The 18,591-nt window shown below is 40.2% G+C and overlaps 1 protein-coding gene across 1 annotated transcript; it reads right to left on the reverse strand.

The window, feature by feature from the left end:
• Nucleotides 1–5,324: 5,324 nt before the first annotated feature.
• On the reverse strand, nucleotides 5,325–14,049 carry slc43a2b (solute carrier family 43 member 2b; the record flags this gene model as incomplete). The annotated part of the gene is made up of 13 exons (XM_079248302.1): nucleotides 5,325–5,624; nucleotides 5,707–5,830; nucleotides 5,939–6,012; nucleotides 6,322–6,454; nucleotides 6,598–6,730; nucleotides 7,442–7,585; nucleotides 7,702–7,898; nucleotides 8,118–8,251; nucleotides 8,746–8,838; nucleotides 11,061–11,137; nucleotides 11,216–11,271; nucleotides 11,491–11,695; nucleotides 13,890–14,049. 13 exons carry the CDS (start codon nucleotides 14,047–14,049, stop codon nucleotides 5,463–5,465), a joined length of 1,692 nt encoding a protein of 563 aa, XP_079104428.1. The 3' UTR covers nucleotides 5,325–5,462.
• Between the last annotated feature and the right edge of the window lie 4,542 nt (nucleotides 14,050–18,591).

Genomic DNA, 18,591 nt, shown 5'->3' on the forward strand with positions numbered 1-18,591 from the left:
AGATTTTAGATTAAAAAAAAGAAAAAAAAAAAAGAAACATAGCTGGATAAATCAGCTTCCCTGAACCATTTTTCTCAAGTGTGTGCAACACGCTGCGTCATAATGACGGCGGTGACGTAGAAGCGTGGTTCACCGTCAGCGTATGACATGGGGAGCACCGCTGGCACAAGCACATGATGATCCGCTCGTAAGCCCTTTAAACAAAGTCCTGCATCTGATGTGATTATCTTCCTGCACTTCCTATGTTTTAATATATACGCCACCGACGGCTGACATTGTGTTTTGCAAGCAGCCCCTCCGTCTACATGGAATTTATAGGCTTTGACTCCCTGCAGTGACTTCTGTAGTCGTCATGATATCTACACAGAGGTTAATGGCTGATATGCACTTCTCCCTATAGCACCCCTGGAGGTCTTTCTACCAAACGTTGGACCACAACACGTCTATGCGATGCTGCTGCATGATGAGGCATAACATCAGGTCCCTATAATCCAGGCACACATCCCGGATGTGAGCACATAAGTGTGAGTCTAAAATTATGTAACACCAAACTGCTGCTATATTTATAGTGCATCTGTATCTGTCTGCCAACATCCGCTTATTATGCTCCTGTCTTCTCATCTGTCGGACCGCTTTTAGCTCCTGCAGTCTCTATTTAACATTTATCCTTCTGTCTTGCCAACATGACATGGGTTACTTAACTTATGTAATCTAAAAATGGAAAGTTTCCATTAGCACCTGTAATAAACATAGTTTGTGGGTATTTAAGAGATTGCCCGAAAGTAATCACACACACAAGAAAACTTTTAAAAGTAGATAATCATGTTTTGAAATGTTTGTCTGCCTCTTTATAATCCTTTCAGGCTGCTTTTACCTTTTATCAATGATTTGATAAAGCACGAAATGCTTAAGATTGTAATTCTGCCTAATTAAGCTGTAAAGATGGGTTACTTAACTAAACTTTATTAGACCAAACCAGGTTTGACCCAGCTATGAAGCTAAATCTTATCTAATAACAAATGGACACCTCTTATCACAAAAGTTCTATGCTACTTAGTTCTGGTTTCCTGTTTTATTTTGTAGTTTCTTTGTATTTTCGGTCTAGTCTTGTTTCCTCTTCATTAGTTCACTTGAGTTCATTTAGCTTATCCATTCCACCTGGGTCTTCTTGTGTTTTCTGTGTTTATATATACGACTTGGTTTCAGTTTTCACTTGCCAGTTTATTGTTTGTGGCCTCTGCTGTTTATATTAAACAACTCTGCTCTGTATCCTGGCTCCTGGTCTGCTTTTAGGTCCTCATCGCTGCTTCATGACACTAGGAACGTTCATCTCAACAAGTCTCCAGTGACCTCTTGTGATCTGATGTCGCATCCCAACTGTGCGTGCCCATAAAGATGTAACCTGATTTTCACACAGGTTGCTGTTGTTGATAACAAGCAGGGCATCACTCATGAATTTATCAACTTTTCTGAAAAGTTTTAATTATTTTCAAGGACCTGCACTATATCTTCACATCATGCATGTTTGAAATTTTCTCGACTTAAAATTTCAAGCTGCATGTTGACAGTTTTTTCACCTCCATTTTCATTCAGTTAATGTAATATAATCGTAAAAGAAGTACAATGAACAATATGAACGCTTTATAATACTGTAGAGCGCAATTTCACTGCAACTTTGCTACAACAAAAGGGAATAAATAAATGTTTGCTTCAGTTAGTTTCACAAGCTGGAACTAGAGAATTAGTAATGAGGTCAAATCTGACTCAAGTCAGAACCGGCTATGCTGGTTGTTGTGGGACACTGACCAGACTATTTCATTACAGCAAACTTTTTCTTTTACTAAAAGCTATTTACATATTAGAAACCTACTGGGGGTATAATAATTTTCAGTTTCATGCACTTTGACAAGGGTTTGGATCAAATCAGCAACCCTATTATTGTAAAACAACTGCTTATCCTCCACAGCAACAGCAACTCTGCATTATTTTGCACATGTAAACACCATAGCAGTGTGTTCATTGAAACCTTTTGGTCCTGCCTGTTTAGAGTTTTGACTGACAAAACAAAGAGCGCCGGGCCTGATTAAACAAAAAACAATTTCTTGCAACAGAAAAAAAATTCATTGCATTCATCAACATATTAATTAAACTTGACATTATAATTAATACAATCAAGTGTTTAGATTTGAAAACAACAATAACAAAAAAAAACAAACTATGCAAAAATGTTAAAAAAAAAGATAAATCCTCTCTGAAGAAGTAGCATGTTACATGACCCAATGCTTGCTCTTGCAGCAAGGGGTGAGACTAGAACCCCAGCACTAGCAAGAGAAGCAAGAAGCGAACAACTCAATCATGAAACACAAAATAAAGCTCACACATATGATGAATATACAACAGTTTAGTTTTAGCTGGATTTTTCCACTGGAAACTCAGAAATCCCACTTTCTGAGTTAAAATACAGTATAACACATAAAACACCAGTAAAACACACCACACAGTTTTTAACCTCTCCAAATTTCATTTTGAGTTATTTTCAGAGCGGATTTAACATAACTACACCAGTCACTAATAAGCAGTAATTCCACAGCCAGTAATACATCTATGAGCTGTGTGTGCTTTTTAAAGAGCAACATGTTCTTCTAACACTTCAACACAGAAGTGAACTCTAAGGAAGAGAAAGCGTCCTTTGTCTTTGGAGTCAGCATATTTTCTCTTCAAACTTATGATGTTTTCTTGTGGCACAGTTTTGGATGGGAATTAGCCCTTTTCACCTATGGATCAATAATGATTTGCCACAAGAAACATGCAGAGCCATTGATAACAATTACCAAACTATTTAAGACAATAAATAGAAATGAGGTCCAGTACAACCTCTTCCATGTGAAGGCTTGCATATCATAAGTCAACCCTGTCAACACATTTTGTTGTTCTTCAGATCAAATCCATGTTATGGCAAGCCAAAGGGGCCATATGTCGCCACTTAACAGGTGGAGGTTAGAAGGAGCTGAAATGCCCAGACAGGGAACCATATGTATAGGCCACATGTAGATCAGTTCTAAAACATTATTTATACACTATATGGTCCCAATGAATTCCTCTGGTCAGATGGATGGGCATTTTTCCCCTTACAAGGCATTTCTGTCACCATGTGAGCATCGTAGTTTGTGTGTCTGTTTGTAGCATTTTGCTGAAACTAAGCAGGTAATTTTTACAAATTGGGAGGAACTGACAATGTAAAATACTGCATGCACTCTGGCAGAAAACATATTTTCTTGCCAGTGGCTTTTGTTTTTTGAAGTTTGGGAAGAGTTCACTCTTGGCTTCATAGTGAGTTCATGAGACTGTATTTTCAGTAGCAGCAGAGCTCCAGCACTGGCTTTCCTGATGTGAGTGATGTTGTCTCATATCTCGTCTCAGGTGGTGAGAAGTGGTGAGGTGTCAAGTGATAACCATCCGCTGGAGCATGGTGTCATGTAGCACAGCGGAGCCCTGACAGGCCTAGAAAGAGCAGCTTTGTAGCAAGAAACAGAGGGTGCCAGAATGGCATAAATGGTATGAAAATACTTCCTTCTCCCTTCCTTGCAAAATTTCTGTTTATAAAATAAGGAGTTAGAAGATCACTGAGAGTTTTTTGGATAGATGTGGACTAATTTGATATTTGAAAATTGTGCAAAATATATCTATATATCTGCCAAGTTTTATTTAAATGCATAGGGATGATTTTTTTGTCAGCCAAGTGTTTGTATATCAAAATAAAGTAGCAGTAAGCTAAAGAGGAGTGCAGTCTACCTTGGTTTGTCTTTCTACATCTCCGTAACACTGACCTCTGCTGGTTGGTGGTTGGAGTGCAACCATGCAACAAAATCTCACATCACATTAGATTTTTACAGTTTTTTCCTCTTATATTATCATAAATATGATACAAAGGCTGTTTTTGTGTTATTTTTGGTTTATTTTTTTAATCAAGAAACACAACTGTATTGAAACAATGAGAGCCTTGTTGGCAGTGGAAAAAAAGAAAAAGAATTTATTAACTCGCGCAAATTCTTCCACACTATATATGGATCTCTACATTATTCTGTGAAATGGTAGAAGGAGTTATATGTAAACCAAAAAAGTACATATTTAGACATCCAAGTAGGACAGCATAAATTAAATACACCAAGAAACTGATGATGGAAATGTAAAAGAAAATAAATACATATTGAAGGTAAAAGGCTGCTGTTTCCCAAAGGAAGCATTAAGAGAAAGTGCTGAAATGAGCCAAGTTTGTGTGAGAGAAAAAATGGGTTTAAAAAAAAAAAAGTGCTGTATTTCTCTGTACAGTAGGCAGACAAACTGGTTAAGTGATGGCTCAAGCTAATACATCTGAATGATGACAAGTTATGGACACACGTACTGGAAAGCTTTACGTATCATGTTAATAGAGTCATGTGACTTAAAATGGAAACAACTTTTACTGATTAACATTCACTGAACTGATGTGCTTTTTCACACAAAGGTGCATGAAAAATACACTCTTGGTAAATGTAAAAAAAAAAAAAAAAACAAAAAAAAAACACTAAGCCGAAAATTAAATAAATATTCTAAAAATACATCAACAAGTTGCTGTGACAAAACACATCTTTTTTTTGACAGAAATACTGACATTCTATCATTACTACAGTATATTCTACTCTACAGTAGTAGTGTCATCAGATGTTAGCCTTTCAAAAATGAAAACAAAGGAATGATCCAACACCAGAATCATGACTGTCTTTTCTAGCTGTCTGAGAAACACCAGCAATATCTCTTCTTTCACTCATTAATTTACTCCACATGTACTTTACACCATCTGTTGGAGAAATCCAGATTTATAGACTGCTACGTAGCACCATGCTTTCGGGATAGATCAGGATTTGCTGTCATTATATCAAACAGAGATAAGATCCAGACTCATGAACAGCATCATCTGCTGATTACAGTGAGTTTGGTCTCTGAAGGTAATTTTAAACAATCTTGCTGTTGTTGCAGAAGGAAAATCCACCTTTTTCTGCTCATGCAGACGTGTTAGAGCGGTTGGAAAGCAGTTGGCCATGTCTGCAGCTCATAAAAAAAGTGGGAACAAAGAGAGAGTTCTGAGGATCTGGGGGAGTACAGCCGGCTCAGGCCTCATTCCTTTCACAGTCTTTTCTCTCTCTTCTTCCACATTCTCACTGCATGTTTTATTTTTCTTCTCACCAACTGTCCCTTGGACTCATTATTGTGACAGCTACATTAGCTTTTCTTCTCTTTGTAGGATTTGGGAAACTGGGTGTTAAAGTCTGTTAGTGTGTAATTGATGATGAAGTTTAAAACTGACATGTTTAACCTTAACATGTGATTTGTGGACAGATGCCATGCTTTTGTGCATGCTTTATTAGCTTGCCCATGTTTCTCAGCATCTTCTTTCTCTGTTCTCTGTCTGTTTCTGTTCCTCTCTAGACGAAAGCCTCTGGCACATCTGATCCATTGATTTTGATATAGATCTTAGCATCGTCCACTTTCTGCTGTTGTTGTTTGTTGAGTGTCCGTCTGTAGCAGATCAGGTATAGAGGCAGTAAGAAGCCCAGAAGACTGAGTCCAAGGAGTCCAATGTTGACCTGAACGACAAAACCACAATTAGCAAAGTCCAAGGGTTTCATTTCTGTGTCTGTGTATTAATAAGTGTTTGTATATTCCTACCCAGAATGGGTCTCCTCCCAAGGGTCCCATCATAGCTAAAAACAGGGGTTGCTGCAGCAGAGCAAACACAGCACTGACCAGCGACTGCATCCCAGTTAAGCTGCCAAACTGTGAGGATGGATACCTGAAGAGATGAAGCAGACAAGTTGAATTTCTCAGTTTGAAGCTTCATGTGCATAAAAAAGACTGAGATCTTGATGGTGTGTTAGGTTAGAGCCGCAGGGATACTTACACAGCAGCATAAAGACCACCAACCGCAGAGTGAATGAATCCTCTCACCACAGTGTGTAGGACGAATGAAACAATCTAAACAAACGTGACATCAGTATTTATTATTCAGTTTATAATTGCCTGAAATGAATCTTTGGTGCAGTTTATGGTAATGCTGATGATCTCCTGTCTGCTAGTTAGACTTTGTAACTTTTGAGCAGTCAGGCCAGTTATTTGTGATCTTTCTGCTAAGCAAGCATAAACATAGAAGGTAGTAGCGATTTTAACTATACTTGAGCTTTCATACCTCTGCTCTTAGACATGCTACAGTTTACATACTTCATGCTGTCAGAAATGCAGCATGCACCATCTGACAGCATGCATGTTTCAATATGGGTTGCTCACCTGCAATGGGAGGTTGGGCACCAAGCAGGTGATACCAAATCCTACCAAAAGGAGGTTTGTAAGAACAAATGCCCGCAGGGCATTGGTCACCTTCTGGGTCTTCTTATCTCTTCGCTTTTTCTTTGTTTCACCCCTAGTAGTTACATAAAGACAGAGGGCAGAAAAACAGGATTATCATACACTGATGTTATGACTGCTTTGTACAATCCTAATTGTCCTCCTATAAATGGATTCTGCAGATAGAGATGAGTGGGAGACTACTCAGACTTGACTTACTTGTTAAGAGGTTCTTTGTCATCTTCCCCATCACTGCAGTCCTTCAATTTCCAGTCCATGATCTGACCAATCACAGGAGTGGTCATCAGGCAAAGCAGTTGCAGCATGCCAAAGATGGAAGAGTACAGACTCACTAAGGATCAGAGGACAGAATCATTGGTGAAAGGGAATAAAACAAAACTAAGATTTTGAAAAAGAGCTAGAAAAGTTGTTGAAATGGTAAAAAGGTAATAAAAAAATGAACATGGAGTCTCTCTACCTGGTTAATACAAGAGTACAGTTAATAATTAGTCCAAGACATTAGGGTCACATTGAGAGGAACAACAAGGTTGTTCAAAAGTCAATAAGATGCCATTATAAGGCATGTGCAATGATACATGAAAAGTGCATCATGTGAAATGGCTCGTACGATGTGTGCTCTTTGCTAATGCTAAGGGGGGGAAGTTAGTTAATGAGTACAACTAATGGAACCCAGTGGTTTTAGATTAAAGCTGAATGACAGATGAAGGACTGGGTTATTGTCATGGACAACAGCAGTCAACGAGCTGTAAAACAAAGCAACAAAGTGGATCTAAACTGTGAGGAATTGGGATGATAAACCTAAATTAAAACTCTACATTAAACTCTAAAGCTGGACACTTAGTAGCCTGATGTTTGTTTTATTATCTACTAATAGATGTGGAAGATTTTCATCTTACCGACTTCCATCTTTTCCACTGCAAATTCAATTACATCAAGTAAGCCCAGTTGCTTTTATTTTAATGGTTTATAGTTACAGAGCAGCAAACATAAAGTTTTTACATTTGTCTGGACACATCTTGTGAGCATTTAAAAGCTGGCCAACCTGTGTTGAGGTCTCCATCAGTGAGCGACTCCAGAACGCTGTTCAAGGCTCCCATGTAGAACAAGAGACGAAGCTGAGTGATACACATGGTCAGCGCGCTGAGCATGAAGATCGGGCTCGCAATGCTTTTCAAGAATGAGTCCGCTGCAGAAGAGGAAAAGCAACGAAGCAGCTTTAATTGACAGGCAACGGCATAAGAAGCGCCACAAAACAATTTGCACTGAAGTCCATGAAATGTCCATGCAATGCTGCACACTTACATTCTTCCTGTGGCTTGCCGTCCATTTCCAGGTCCATGGTGGAGAGGCAGAGATTGCGTCCATCCTTACCAACCAGCTCCTTTTGCTTCACATTGTTGCTGACGCTCAGGCGGCGGCCCACAGTGGTCACCTGGTGGTAGAACTGCTTCCCTGTGATTTTATGGTCAAAGCCAAGCCAGCTGAATTTGATTTTCACACTGAGGAGGCAGAAGAGGAGAGGGGAGACAAAATGAAAAGAAGTGACAGGAGGCAGCAAAGAATTAAATACTACAGTCTGAAAATAGACAAAAAGGTCTGTGTAAATCATATTAACATAACTTCCTATACTTTAATACTACAAGTAGCTGCATCTCTATGGGAGTTGTGTGAGTGGACTATGGTATATTTTTGTGCCAGTGTCTATCTGTGTTACTCACGTGTAGTCCATGTCTTCTGGTCCAGGGAATGGTTCCAGTGGCCAGTTGAAGAAGCAGTTCAAGAACACCAGTCCAGCACAAGCAGCCCACACCACCAGGATGGTAATAAAAGGTATGCCCATGTCGTAGATGACCTATGTGCAAAACGTGACCAATAAATAAACATTATAATAACACAGCTGATGCAATAAATTAAGCTAATGTGAAAATTTCTTCAAAGTTTTTAAAATTGCTTTTAGATCAATAACTACCAAATATACTAATCTTTTGAGAATAATTCAAATTCACCCTGTCACTGAATACCAGTCGTATCAGAACATAACTAAATATATTATGTCAAGTTGTGTGATAAGATTATTTTACTAACATTGTATTTTTTTCTTTTGCTCGTCATTTTGTGTTACTTGTTCTCCATCCCAAATCAACATTGTTTACTTGCTTCTGATATTTATCTAAAAATGACTTGTTTAGACCACAAATATCTTCAATATAAAGAATAATGGGCTGTGGATTAAATAATACAGCTGCATTAAAAGTCATGAAGAACTTTTAGAAAGAGCCAGCCCTACACAAAAAAAACGGCAAAAATTCCAGATTTAATTACTTTAATTTATTGTTTCTTTTTTACCTTGACGCCAGGGAAGGTGACAGCAGAGGAGGCATAGGAGCCGATCATCAGAGCAATGAAAGTTGAACGGAGGTTTCCAAACATATTAGGGAGCTAAAAAGAGAAAGAAGAGACAGAAAATACATCAATTAAGCTTGTAGATTTTCAAGTCCTTATTGATGACTAATTTTTATTGTACTTTCACAACAGTGTTTAGTTCAAAACTGACAGTGAACTTAGTTTTTTACTGTTGAAAATGTGTGTATAAAGGCTAAACCATCCACTGTCACCACAAAGTTAAACTCAGCTGTACTTAGTAAGAGGAGGAGGACTGACATTATAAAGATGGTGCCTTTTGACACTGAGGTCAGAGTGCGTAAGGGGAACCAATTAACAAGCAGGCATGACTGTGCATTGGAGAAAATAAAAACACAACGAAGTCGCGTGGAACCAGTAAGAGCAACATGAAATCATCACATAAAGCCAGCTGTCCAACACACAACACCAAGAACACTGCTGACAGATTGTCCACAGCTGAAACAGTAAAGGGGGTGGATAAGGTGAGGTGACATTTAAGAACAAAGGCAATGCACTAAACATGCAACATGGAGAGTTCAGTCTGCATGTTTTATATACCCTTTGCTCCAATTTGAGGAAAAATAAGATAGTTAGAAGATAAAAGAGGAGACAGTGGGTGGCGAAACAGCAGCTAGAAAAAAGCCTTCACAAGCTGCTCTGTTTTCAAGAGACTGGGCAACAACAAGCTCATTTGATTACATAAGAATGGGGAAGCTAAGATAAGTATTTGATTGTGTATGCAAAACTGGAAAGGAATTACCAACCAGTTCAGTGTACTTTCCTGTCCTATTCTCACATTCTTATTCAAACTATTGCAGTATTTTGGAACATTAGAATTGTAAGAACAGCTGCTGGATAAGGCTGAAGAGGAGCAATGGTCTGACAAATGATACTGGCAGGGAGCCAGTTGTGGCTGCTGAGGACGGCTGAGTCACCCAACTGCCATCAGCTGATGTTAGCACCTGAAGGTCCAAGAAGAAGTCATGATCAAGGAGTTAAGGAGTGGACTTGTGTCCAATGATTAACCAAACACGAAGGCTTTCTGGTTAAGTGTATCGGGTTGTTAAGGAGATGAAGCGAAGCGGAGGAGACGGATAAAACATGGGTTTGTGCACAGACTGTGAAGGCTCCAGTGGACTGAAACCAACAGAAAAGGAGCTGACGTTGACGCTCAGGGCTGCGGCTAATGAGACATTAAAGGGATGCAACAAGTAGCACATTAGAGATAAAAGATGTAGCCTGTGGTTGTACAGAAATAAAGTTTTACAGAAGTAGCGCCCCTCTCTAGTCAACAGCATCACCATGGTAGAGCTCTGGACTGCTGAGGGGGTCACCGTAGGCGGAACTGATGGCAAGGGGAGGAAGCGAGAGGATGAAGAATAAAAGAGAAAGAATGTAAATCAATGGTGAGGCGTCACCCTTGTGACCCCTGGAAGTAATGAAGGGCATCAGCTGTTTTTCTCTGTCTTTGTATCTGAGGCTCTGCTCAAAGTATGTGGGTGTGAAAAACATTTAGGTTATCGAGCATTGCATTGGTCCCAAAGCTAACTCTGAAATCTGACCAACTTTTAGAGATTTTAATTGAAGCAGCTTCAGCTATGACTAGGTCAGAATGTGTTCTGGGACCTTAAGAGACCCAATATCATTCTGCTGACTATGAACTTAACTCTTAAAGAGTGATTATTACATAATAGTAAGCTGCAGTCAAACTTTCAAAGCTAACTTTAGTCAAAACCTGTCATTATGTTTTGTAATCTACTAATTTATCATTACAGAGACCAGTCCAGACACGTTTCTTCAATAGCATCTGTATATTGATCCAGTAAACTGAGATAACAATGCAGACGTGACAAACGGGTTAACTTCTACTATGCAACAACCCCAGCATTAACACAATTGTGATTGTCTGCTTTTGGGTTCCTTCTGAAATACAATAACTAATGAAGTAAAACATAGCAATGAACCCTTGTGTATTCTTTGAGTCAGTCTTATCGATCATCATCATGTGTTGAGTCTGATAGTGCATAGGAACATAGAGAGCAGGAGCAGTACTAAGAGTCAAAAAGACTAAAAAACACAGACAACAGGGTGGAATGTCAGAAAAAAGGGAGGAAGACTGTGAGTAGGCGGGGAGCTGTTACAACAGAGCAGGAAGAGTATGGCAATGTGCTTTGAACATTGACAAAATACATCTGGACAAACATCAGGCAGCAGGCTCTGCAACAGGAGGAAAATCACACAGTGGTGCATATACTTACTGTGAGAGAGGTGAAGGTCATGCACATGCCTCCGAAGCCATTGAAAGTGAGGGCAATGAAGATGAGAACGGAGAGTTCTGCAAATGAAACAAATGTTAGTACATAATCAGCCTCAAAGCAATGATACATGGACTGTATGGATCATCTGGACCTACCATTCGGTTTGTAGGCTCCATAAGCAATGAGTAGGCAGGAAAACCCAAAGCATGTGCTAAAAAAAAGGGAATAGTGTCATATAATTCTAATAATTAACAACAATGTCGCTGCTTTATCATTAAATAGCCAAGGAAATATATTTGTATTTATTTGCCAAGCATTTATGACATCTTTCTTTAAGATTTCAGCTTCCGTCCATGAAAACATTTACATGTTATTACATAGATACAACATCATAATGAATTGGACTAATTTCTCTCCTCTCTTTGCTCACCTGCCCAGCAGTCGGAGCTTGCGAGGTCCATATTTGTCCATAACGATTCCCAGTGGCAGTGTGATGGCTGAGAGCAGGAATGATCCCACAGTGAAAGCCAAGTTGAGCATCTCATCCTGTTCTTTACAGATCAGCCAGCCATTCATCCTCAGCGGCCCATCTGCAGGAACCAGGGGCCTCATCTCCACTCCATCTCCCAAACCCACTACTTCCCCCTCAGTTTCATAGTAGTCAACATACTCCACTGATGATGGCGTTGCCAGAGGTTGGGACAGATTGGTGCTGGTGCTGTTACCTGATGAACAAAAGTTGAGGAAGTGTAGTTAGATCATTTTTTAAAAGAACAAAGCAGGCATGAAAGTGGACTGAGATGCTTCAAATTGTCACAAACAGAGATTACATCTTTTGAGTGTTTTCTGATCCACAAAGTATCACCTAAAACTGTGGTCAGTTATACTGAAATGTGACTTTTTGTCAGATAAAGTTTGATGCTTGCAGTTCTGCTTATTCACAAGATGGTGAAACATCAACAAATTGTATCCAAATGTTTACTTGCAGACTTAGACTTGTGATAAACCTCAAGCAAGAAACTACAACATGTCAGCAAAAAAAATGTGCAGACCACAGGAAAATAAGCTGGGACACTCAGATGTGGGATCCTGTTTGGGTCCACTGATACTTTGGAATGTCCAGGATAAAAAGTGATAAGCCGGTACAGGCAATTAGCTTTATCAGAACCTGCAAGGAGATCGTGTGAGGTAATAAGGTACAAAAGTCCAAGACGAGTCCAAGTGACAGTCATGTTTTCTAGGTGGCACTCCCTCTATATGTGACTCTACCTGCACAGTGCAAGGTACTGCATGGCACTCCAATGTGAAACACCATGACACTGTTCATAACAAAGTCTCCAGTTTGTGAATGTGCACATAGTAATTATGACATGTGCAACAGTCAGATTTGATTGGACATCAAGGATGTAAAAATGCCAAATTTATGTTGCTGTTGTTTTGTATGTTTATTGTAAATTTAAACTTGGGTAAATTCCCAAAGACACCAGTGTCAGAACAAAAAAGGCAGTAATCTTTCACCTATTTGCAATTCATTATGGGATCTGAAACTAAACCACATAGTCTCCTCCTATTATTTGACTCATGGTCACTCAGTTAATCATCTTAAATAAAGTTTTCATTTTCTTCAGAAATCTGCTGCTTATGCACAAAATCCAGCATGTGCTGCTATCTTTCAGGCTAATATCTCCTTACTGTTACACCCACAGTTGTTCTAAATTCTGCAGCTCATCACTTTGCTATCAGTCTTCTTCCCCTCCATGACCTTTTTCAGCGTACTTCGGACTTCCATATAACCACTACTAATAAAAAGAGGATCTTTTTGTTTCACACTCACATGTCACATGTCTGAAAAGAGCTGAGCTGGTGTTCTCTTTCTCCTGCATCAGAATAAAATGAGATGACTGTGGCATTTTTCCAAGACATTTTCTACAGTGTGGGATGCTCAGCTGTTGAGTCGCACATGTCACAGGTATGACGTTTACGCCACCTTGCCTGGACTGGCCTTTGCATATAAATGAGACTGGATTGAGTGGTTTTAAATATGTCTAAAATAATTTAGTTCAGCTGTTTAACATAAAAATGATGGAATACAAGAGGGTTAGGTATGAATCACATGTTAGAGTTTTTACAGAGTCCACTGAGAGATAGAGTGGCTACTTATCAGGCAGAAAAGTTGAGTCTAGTCAACAGTCTGGAGTTTACAGGTTGGCACAACACAGTGTCACCTCACGCCCGAAGAATACATCTGCCTGGATTCCTCCCCCCACATTTTCTATCTCATGTCTAAAAGACCTGATAAAGGCCAGGCAGACAGTGGGCATCAATGCCAGCTTTGTACTTAAAAACACAAAGAAGCTGACACACTTTTCAACAGGGACAATGAGATGAAGAAAAAGCTTTAAAGATGGGTTGAGGGAAAAGGCAAAAGTACAGTTGATACAGTCCATTAGTTACTGGTTTATCAACTTCCTCTGAATCAGTCCACTGCCCTGTTACGGCACTGTAAATAAACGTACTTTAATTTACATTAGGATTGAAGACTTTGAGTCTTAAAATGTGCAACCTTGCTTTTTCTTTTAAATTAGCTGATCAGGTTTAATCTCTAGAGTCCTGCAAACAACTTGTGATCTGTTCACAGGAAACATCTATTCTTCCTCAAAAATGGTGGAGCCAGGAAGGCAGCAGTGTGCCTTTGCTTTCCCAGTTGAGACACTTCTTTTATCTAATTGTTCTTACAGATTTTTATGGGACACAATATCAATAAACCCTATACTTTCTTTTTACTGAGGCTTTTGGTACAACACAGAAATGCCAAGAGTTTTGACTCACCCTCCTCATTGCAGAGGTAAGAATAGAAGCCCTCTGACTTGAGCATGATGAGGAGTGATCCCCATCCCAGCAGCACTGCAGAGAACAGCAGATTCTCAATAATAGCAGTCACTGCCATCCACCAGCGCCTGGCGAAGGCTGTGGCCAAGGTGGGAGCCATGGTTGGATTGAGGAAAGTTGCAGACAGGGAGAAACAAAGGACTAGAAAGGTGGGGAAAAGAAGAAAAAAAAGAGCGAGTTGGAAGAGCAGAGACAGCCTCCCTGACTGATGGTCCAGAGGAAGGCTGATGGATCACTTATCTGTGAAGAGAGAAGTGCAAGAGGGAGGGGGAGTTTATATTGTTAGCCTATCATACAATTCAGTGAAGGACAGGAAGGTTTGGCTTTTATAAGATTACAAGATAGATCACTTAACTTTGAACCTAACTGGAGATAACTTGTACTAATGAGCTAATATGTAAACACATGTTGTTGCATTACTTTAACATTTATCTATGTGATATTCTAACATGTGATTGTATCCTGTTCTAACAGTGGGAGGTGAATTATTAACTTGCTGAGAGGATCAAAAAAATGTCATGTGTTTAACTTTAGGCAGTAAAAACAGCTGAAGCATCTAGCATCCATCACAGGGCTTCTGCTTTTAAACAAACTGGTCTAAACTGGACTAGGAGAAATTGGGACTCCCTCCACTCATTCAATACAAGCCCCCCCGTTTCTCCAACGCAACCCTCTAAATGTTCTCTCATGTCCATCCAACCGCAACTTTTCTGTGCAATTACTGTGGTGCATCCCAAACATAAAGGAGTTGCAACAAACAAATCAGCTAGGACAGCCTGATTTTTTCTTTTATTCTCTCTCTCTCTCTCTCTCTCTCGCACACACACACACACACACACGCACACACACGCACAACAATGTTCAAGCACTGACACACTATCTGTCCAGTTAACCAGCTGTATAACAGTTATTCAAAGCTCATTTCATGAATCTAATTAAACATGAACTATTTCCCAGCACTTGCTCACTTTTTCTTCATTGGAAAGCAAACTGAAGTTGTATAAAAATGCGCAGAAATGAAAAGTTTCCTACCTCTAGTGCAAGCAGCACTATCAAGCGACCTGTTTTTCTGGTGTCTTATTTGGCTTTTAAATGAGCAGGTTAACTGTGGAAAAACCACATTTATATACTGACAGTCCTCACAGGGCGCCCCCTATTGACTTTTCGGCTGTGCACTCTGGTAGTGAAGGGTTATCTAAAAGATAATATAAGAACCTCGGGCCTGTGGAGCACATTCTAAGAAACTACGCCTTTAAATAGTATTATTGAGCTCTTATAATGGAGGCGATGAGGAGATTAAAAATGACAAATACTTACATGTAATTTTATCAGTGGCGCAAACGGAAGCGTGAAGGCGCAGTGGGTGGAAGAGGACTCATCAAGCCAAACAAAGTGTGTCTGTGAACACAGTAGACCTCCGCAGGTATCAGCAGCTTTCTGGATCGATTGCAAGTATGGATGGAGCAGGAGAGCAAACTGGAGCGGTGACGCAGGTGTTTACAGTCCGTCACCACGTTGTGTTTACCGGCTTTTTTTTTTTCCTGTTCAAGACACAAATTTGTGCGCTGGTGGAAACAGCTGAGTTCAGGTCTCCTTCAGGCAGAGGCAACCGAGCTAAGCATTCACAGATATTCGGACTTTTTCCTCATTTACACGACAAATTATTATTACTTTATTCCTCAGTTGTTTTTCAACCTGTTACACAAGCCTCGCCAGGAATGCTGCAAACGAAGTTAACCTGATCAATGGGTGCACTGAGTGCCTGCTGATTGCTCTATTTGACTTTATGAGAACTGCTGCAAAAACAATCAACAAGAATCCAAAACGATTACACGGTTTGTGTCAATTATTGTCTCATTTGTCCCCATTGTTTGGCCACATTTGGGGTATAGAGTTGAATCTGTAGCTTATTAGGAAAGTAAAAGAACATTAGACATTCTTAATTAGGCCCGAGCACCTTGGCGGTGCGAAGGCCTATTGTAATTGCAGCGTTTCTTCTTATTATTATTTTTATTCGGACACTTCGCGTGCTTTTTGGAGGCCTGAACGTGCTCGAAAACTCACCAAATTTTGCGTACCCCCCCCCCCCCAAGGGAATACGAAAAATTTGATATTTTGAGGTGCTCCAGAATGTTTGGGCGAAACTGAACGAGAGCGCCACCTATTTTAGGTGCCCCGCCACTGCATGTCGTTAATCTTTATGAAAATTCATACACATGATCTACATGCTAGGGCGAACAAAAAATCCTCTTAATGTCATGGTGAAATGTCGACAGGAAGGCGGCCACTTTAGGTCAAATTCAATATTTTGGCGTTTTAGCACCTCGCATTTTAACGAACTCGTCCTAGAGCTTTTATCCCACTGAGCCACAAATTGCTGAGGACGTTCAGGAGGCATGTGTGATTAAATGTTGTGTTATTTTTTTAATTAGGAGACTTAGTTTACGAGGGGCGGGGCCTCAAAGTTTGATGTCTCGCCATGAAAAATTAAACGGATATAACTCCCACATAAAGCAACATTTCTGCACCAAACTTGCTAGATATGATGGCAGTCCCCTCCTACAGAGTTCTATATGTCAATATTTTGATTATGAAATAGCCACGCCCCCTGGAGGTCAAAAGTGTTGTTTTTTGCTCACACACCCATAACTCTGGCTTGGTGGACACCACATGGCCCAAATTCACTCAGGCATCACAAAACATGTTGGTGAAGAGATCTGGTAAAGGACGTTGCTCTACGCTGCACGGCGTGCCCGTGACGCCATGGCGAAGTTCCATGCGGTGGCGTGACATCATAAATCACTATAAAATTCTCAATTTTGATCTGATCACCCTAAAACTTATAGGGATTATTAAGGGATCAGTCCTGAACAGATTAATGTGACAATTGCTGGTGTAGACCTAAGCCCCGCCCACTTACAACAGGAAGTGGTTTTTTCCACATTTGAGGGTCATGCTTCTAAGCAAATGGTCCCAAACACTTGAGACTCCTCCAAAACATGTCAAACCCTTTCATGATGCCACAATAAAAACCTCAAGTTGCTACGCTAAACGGGACATGGCGAATGGCGGTCCAACGCCATGAAACAGGAAGTACCTGTCACCAAGCCATGGAGCCTTGGACCGCCACCAAACTTGCCATGACTGATGACAGTAAGGCCCTGAACTAAGCCCCATTGAAACATTATGGAATAAATGGAGCATGTCTCCATAGCGCCCCCTACAAAATTTCAATCAATCAGCCCCGCCCACTACATTGATCGACATGGATAAAATTCAGCACAGTTGGAGAACCTTCCAGTACCTTCAAAAAAGTCTCTTGGACATATGGGCTAAATTCAACAGGAAGTCGGCCATTTTGAAAAAGGTGCCATTTTTGGGGTCATTTCTTTGCCATGCATTTTAAACAACTCCTCCTAGGGATATTGTCCAACTGACACCCAACTTGCACAGGATGCTCAGGAGGCATGTGTGATGTAAAGTTGTGTTATTTCTTCTAATAGAAGATTTAGTTTAGGAGGGGCGGGCCCTCAAAGTTTTATGTCTCATTAACAAAGACTTATTGCTAAAACTCCCACATAAAACAACATATCAGCACAGGAATCGACACATTTGATGCCAGTCCCATGATGAACAAAATATCCAATGCAATGATATGACTATGAATTAGCCCCACCCCTTGGCAACAACAAGTGTCTGATATCGTGAACCAGGAAGTATCTGTAACAAAGCCATGAAACCTTTGATCTTCACCATACTTGCCATGTGTCATGACAGTTATCTCCTTAATAGAGTAAAATTACAATATAGTGGAGAAGATTGTAAACGGCTCCATAGCGCCCCCTACAATATTTCAATCAATCAGCCCCGCCCACTGCATTGACTGACATGGATAAAATTCACCACACTTGTAGACCATTCCAGTACCTTCAAAAAAGTCTCTTGGACATATGGGCTAAATCAAACAGGAAGTCGGCCATTTTGAAAAAGGTGACATATTTGGGGTCATTTTGTCATTTTCTTTGCCATGCATTTTGAGGAAGTCCTCCTAAGAATTTTATCCAACTTTAACCCAGATGAGTCAGGATGCTCAAGAGACATGTGTGATTAATAGTTGTGTTATTGCTTTTAATAGGGGATATCATTTAGGAGAGGCGGGGCAGCAAAGCAGATGTGATGCAACGAAAAGGAAAACTGACATAACTCCCACAAAAAACAACCAACCTGCACCAAATTTGCTACAGATGATGCCAGTCATATCCTTCACATTTGTGCATGGCAATAAATAGATTGTAAGTTAGCCCCGCCCCTTGGTGACAGGAATTGACCCTTCATAAGGCCTAAATGGCCTGAAGTGCAGTCTGGCTGCACTTTAGGTTGAGAGAGGCATGGGAAGGATGTTGCCAGGGGAGGCGGTGGCATTATGCCGAGCGGCGCCATGGTGCGAGGGCCTATATCACCGCTTGCAGTTTTAATTGAAGCTTGTTTTCCAGTTTGTATCAGCTCTTGTCGTAACTTGCACTGGACTCTGGTTCAGCTCTGATCAATATGCAAATCGATAACTGAGTGAGCAACAGTGATTATATCCACGTAAACACTGATATGCTAATTTGTGCTCACACTGTGGTCAAATTCTCAGATT

Source organism: Telmatherina bonti (assembly GCF_933228915.1).
Source record: "Telmatherina bonti genome assembly, chromosome: 10".
NCBI classification, from domain to species: domain Eukaryota; kingdom Metazoa; phylum Chordata; class Actinopteri; order Atheriniformes; family Telmatherinidae; genus Telmatherina; species Telmatherina bonti.